Raw genomic sequence first — 5,564 nt, forward strand, 5'->3', positions numbered from 1 at the left:
CATTCGTGCAGCTGCAAGTCAAGCCCATCTTCCCCGAGCTTTTGCAAAATTCACTTTCCTAACAGGAGCAGAAAATCATCGCTCGAGCTCCTCCTCTCCTGCCCCCCCCGCTTCCCTAAGCAAGCGTGTGGCCGGCCTCCCGAATGACATCAGCCCAAGAGGCCGCGCGCTGTTGTAGGCCGTTTACGGACCCGGTCGCCATGGCGACGGGGCCTGCCGAAAGAGAGGGAGGAAAAAAAATAGAGGTAGAAGGGGGCGGGGGTGAAGAAGGAGGAGGCGGCGGCGCCTGGACGCAGGTCCACCTAGGCCCCGCCCTCCATGCAAAACAGCTCTCCCCGACGTCATCTACAGCCAATGGGAGGCGGGTATGGTGAGCTCATCGGGCCGGCGGAAGGTATAAAGGGACCTCCCCGTGGAAGTCGAGCGTCTTGAACGCGCGCGGGGAGGAAGGTGGTGAGGCTCGGTTGTCGGTGGCGTCTAACAAAGCGCCGTCCTGCGAAGAAGCCTCTGACGCTCCTCCTCCGACGCCGGGCGCGCAACAGGGGGGGCTCTCCTCCTGCTGCCCGTCTCACATTCCCGAGCGGAGACCATCTAGGTGGGCTGCCTCCCCTCCGCGGCCCGCGGGGGGGAAGAGGATGGACATACCTTTCTACCATGACGATGTGTTGATCGCTCTGGCCGCCTCGACGACGACGACAACAGCGCCCTCCTCTCGGAGCAGCCACTTCCAGCAGCCTTTTGGCCACGGCACCATGATGAAAAAAGACGGCTTGGCCTTGGCCCTGAGCAGCGACCCGGTGGTGTCTAACCTGAAGGCGCCCTCCGGCCACGCTGCCCCTTCGGCGCAGCAGCAACAGCCGCCGGCGCCGCCTGGGGAAACCCCGACGCTTCTGACTTCCCCGGATCTGGGCCTTCTGAAATTGGCCTCGCCGGAGCTGGAGCGCCTGATCATCCAGTCGAACGGCTTAGTGACGACGACGCCGACCAGCGGCGGCACCCAGTTCCACTTTCCCAAAAGCGGAGGAGGAGGCGGCGCCCCCGACGAGCAGGAATTCGCGGCCGGCTTTGTGAAGGCCTTGGAGGACCTGCACAACCAGAACCAGCTGGGGAGCGCGGGCCCGGTGGTCGGGGAATTGCCGCCGACGATCGGCCTGGCTCAGCAGCAACCGCCGCCGCCGCCGCCCCTCGAGCCTCCGGTGTACGCCAATCTGAGCACGTTCTCCGGCGCGGCCGCCGCCTTTTCCTCCGAGGGGGCTTACCAGGCGCACCCTCGGCTGCAGCCGCCGCCCCCGTCGCTCAAGGACGAGCCTCAGATCGTGCCGGAGGTGGCGAGCTTCGGCGACAGCCCTCCCCTCTCCCCCATCGACATGGACACGCAGGAGCGCATCAAGGCGGAGCGCAAGCGGCTGCGCAACCGCATCGCGGCCTCCAAGTGCCGGCGGCGGAAGCTGGAGCGCATCTCCCGCCTGGAGGAGAAAGTCAAGAGCCTCAAGAACCAGAACACCGAGTTGGCTTCGACGGCCAACCTCCTCCGCGAGCAGGTGGCTCAGCTCAAGCAGAAAGTGCTCAGCCACGTCAACAGCGGCTGCCAGCTCCTGCCGCAGCAGCAGCAGCCCCACCAGGTCCCGGCCTACTGAAGGGGTCCAGCCGCCCCACGGCAAGGGAAAAGGAGCGCGCTCGCCACTCGGGGACCCCCGAGGTCCTCCGTCCAAGCGCCTCGACGACCTGGCCAAGTGGAGGCAACCCCCACGACCACCCCCGTCCTGGGGCGGCCGTAGCGAACCGAGGAGCCGCGTGAGGAAAACCCCGGCGCCTTTCCCGCTTCATGCAACCTGCGAATTGCCGCTTCGGTGCCCCCTCGGCGGGCTATACCTCTCTTCCCCCCACCCACCTCTCACGTTGGACAAGGAACTTGATACGAAGTTGAGGGAACGGAAGAAACGAGGATGCTGGGGTTGGGGGGAAGCCTTTTCCCGGCGCTCCCCAAGCTGGGTGCAACGGAATAATTGTACGCGGCGGAAGAATCGTTATTTTTTATGGGACTTCCTGTTGCTGCGAAGGGAACGGAAATAATCCGGGGGGGGGTCTGAAAAGGGGGCGGGGCCTCGCTAGTCTTGTGCCTTTGAACTCTGGATACCCTTCCTTTTTTTTTTTTAAAGTGACAGGATCTCAAAAGGGGGAGTGGTTGGAAAAGGAGCCTTAGAGTGGTTCCTCCCCCAGCTAAGCCACAGATCTCAATCCCCTGGGATTTGCCATAGACTTTTGGACTGAACTTTGGCCCAGACAGGCTTCCTAGTCTTTCCTCTTCCCATGGCAGCATTTCCTTTTTCTCCCCCTCCCTTACCATATTTATGTTAATATTGGCTCCTGATCCTTTCTTGTTTTGAAAAGAGGGATTCTTATGTCCCTTCTCTCTCTTTTTTTTTCTCTCCCTCCCTCGATATATCATCACATTCCACAGTGCAGTAAAATCCTGTGCAGGAGATGAAAAAAAACCCATGTCTTGCCTGTTTTTTGGGGATGGGTGGGGTTCATTTTGGGCTCTGACTCCTTTTGGGGCAGCTGATCCCCCCAAAAAATGTGTGTTGGGAGTGCCCTCTGGTGGGTGTCTGAGGAACAGAGTTTTGTTTGGGGGGGGGCAGGTTTCCTGTATTGAAATTCTGGTAGACTAGGAATTTTGGCATTAATACTCCCAATTGATCCAGAGATTACAGGGTTTGCTGGGGGGGAGGGGGGTTGTCATTCATGGCTACTTTGCATTGGTTACTCACAGGGATTAGTCACTTACAATAGCACTTGGACTTATATACAACTTCATAGTGCTTTTACAGCCCTCTCTAAGCGGTTTATAGGATCAGCATATTGCCCCCAACAATCTGAGTCCTCATTTTACCCACCTCGGAAGGATGGAAGGCCGGTGAGATTTGAACCGCCAAAAGGCAGCTAGCAGTCAGCTGAAGTAGCCTGCAGTACTGCACTCTAACCCCTGCGCCCATCATTCCAAATTACAGTATTTGTTTCTAAGTTAATTCACAGTACCTTTTAACTTACTTTAATGTTTGGGGGAAATGTGGGAAGTTAGCTGCTGAAAAAAAGGTCAAAGGGAAAGTTATATTTCCCAGAGGTTTTTAGCCTGATGTACTATCTTAAGTGAAAGCAGCAGCATCTGCGCTCATGGTGATGAATAAAAGTTCCCAGAAACCCACTAGCAGGGCTAATTGGGGAAGTTGAGTGCTTTAATTCAGCAATATTGGAGAGCCACAGTTCCCAACTTGTATGTTACCTGCTCCTGTAGATGGCCTTTCAAAATGAAATTGGAGGGGTACTATTTTGTTTGATTTTTTAAAAAATCTGTTTAAAAACTAGTAGCTCTCCAGATGTTGCTGTATTTCAGTTCTATGTGGTAAAATATGACAGAAAGTAACTTACAATAAGGATTTGTGTTCCAAGTTCTTAGCTCTATGTATCCATTAGAAGAGAATGAGTGATTCCATCAGTTCTGCATTAGGAATAGTTAAAATTTACAACTACCTGTCTTTTGGCATCAGCTTTTCAGAGAAATGGCTACTGATGAAAAGGCAAATTAATGAATAGTTATGAAAAACTTCTAAATATTTTACCTTGTTCTGAAAGTTAAAACATTTGAAGAGAATCTGAGATTGCACCTAAGCCAATCTAGGCAGTATTTCTCCTGCATGTGATACATTTAGGAAGATCACGAGTAAAGAAGGTTCAACACAACCTTTTCCCATTGTTCACATGCACTTGGGGCTGAGAGATAGACTATCTCTTGGAAAAAGCTAGACCTCATTGCTGGTGGCTATTAATATTCCTGTCCTCAAGACCAGGACTCCCCAACCATGGAATAGCACTGGGCTACAGCATGCCGGAAACAGGGCTGCGTAAGCAAGTGAAACCCCATCCATGGGATGCAGGCAGCATACAAAACCATGCTCCCACCGGTCCATGAAAAAATGTATCTCCAAAGAACTAGTCCCTGGTGCCCAAAAGGTTGGGAGCTGCTGCTCTAGGCATTTATTATCTACGTTTAGCAGCTGACACCATAGTTTTGGTAGCATATAGGTCAGTGATGATGAACCTTTTGTTCCTTGGGTGCTGAAAGAGCGTGTGTCCATGCTATCGTCCATGCGCCTGTGCCCAACCCATAATCCAATGCCTGGGGAGGACGAAAACAGCTCTCCCCTCCCAGGCCCTTTGCAGACCAGAAACAGCTTGTTTCCCAACTTCTGGTGGGCCCAGTAGGCTCGTGTTTTACCCTCCCCAGGCTCCAAAGGCTTCCCTGAAGCCAAGGGAGGGGAAAACACCCTCCCCATCACCCTGGAAGCTCTATGGATGCCAAAAATGCCTTCCCAGAGCCTCTGAGAGCCAAAAATCAGCTGGCTGGCACACACATGCATGTGGGACCTGAGCTAGGGCAACAGCTTGTGCACCAGCAGATATGGCTCTGGGTGACACCTGTGGCACCCGTGCCATAGGTTCACCATCATGAATATAGTTAGTCCTCGACTTATCATAATTGGGATAATTTCAATTTCTAAGTAAGGCAGCTAAGTGAGTTGGGCCCAATTTTACAACTTATTTTCACCGTGAAGGGAATCGCTGCCATTGTTAAAAGAAATCTGGTTTTCCCCATTGACTGGTAATCCAAATGCCAACAGTGGTCAAATGACCCTTTGGATGCTGTAACCGTCATAAATACATGCCGTTGGCCAAGCAACAGAATTTTGATCACGTGGCTGGAGGTACTGTGATGGTTGTAAGTGTGAGAGCTAGCCATAAGTCACTTCTCAGGGCTGTTGCAATTTTGAAGGGTGGCTAAATGAAAGGTTGTAAGTTGAGGACTACATCTCAGTTGCTTTAAATTTGCTAGTCTGTTTCATTGAGTGGTCTCCAGTTGTAGTATGGGAGATCAGAGGAAAAACATGCCCATTCTTTATTTACGAGATATAATTTCATAAACTTGGATGATAACCGTCCTCATAACTTCTGCTCAGCTAAAGAACTCCCATCTGTCGCTGGCTGTCAAATCTCTTGGCACTGGGAATTTCTGCGTTCAACTTTTCAGATGCCTTTCCTGAGTCTTATTCCCATTCCACACGAGGAGCTGCAATTTAAAAAATGGATGAGAACTGTCTATGGAAGCTTCCCCAGTAATTTGGCTCAAACTAGCATTTTTTTAAAAAAAGTTTCTAGTTCCAGTCAGCCTTGTCCTATAAGCCAGTGTTTCCCAACCTTGGCAACTTGAAGATATTTGGACTTCAACTCCCAGAATTCCCCAGCCAGCAAATGCTGGCTGGGGAATTCTGGGAGGTGAAGTCCAGATATCTTCAAGTTGCCAAGGTTGGGAAACACTGCTTTAAGCCACATGCCAAAAAACACATGTATTTGGAAAACTGCTTCAATCCTGTTTCAGTCTTATTTCTTAAACCATGGCAACTTGAAGATTGTCTAAATTTCAAGTCCCAGGATTCCCAGTTATGGATGGGGGATTCTGGGATTTGAAGTCCAGATGCAGAGGCTTAAAATAGTGATGGGAAAACTCA

General features: G+C 52.0%; 1 protein-coding gene across 1 annotated transcript; it reads left to right on the forward strand.

The window, feature by feature from the left end:
• Positions 1–409: 409 nt before the first annotated feature.
• JUND (JunD proto-oncogene, AP-1 transcription factor subunit) lies at positions 410–2,495 on the forward strand. The gene has a single exon (XM_070747661.1). It carries the CDS (start codon positions 636–638, stop codon positions 1,635–1,637), a length of 1,002 nt encoding a protein of 333 aa, XP_070603762.1. The 5' UTR covers positions 410–635; the 3' UTR covers positions 1,638–2,495.
• The last annotated feature ends 3,069 nt before the right edge of the window (positions 2,496–5,564 follow it).

This window comes from Erythrolamprus reginae, chromosome 1 (genome assembly GCF_031021105.1).
Source record: "Erythrolamprus reginae isolate rEryReg1 chromosome 1, rEryReg1.hap1, whole genome shotgun sequence".
Classification (NCBI taxonomy): domain Eukaryota; kingdom Metazoa; phylum Chordata; class Lepidosauria; order Squamata; family Dipsadidae; genus Erythrolamprus; species Erythrolamprus reginae.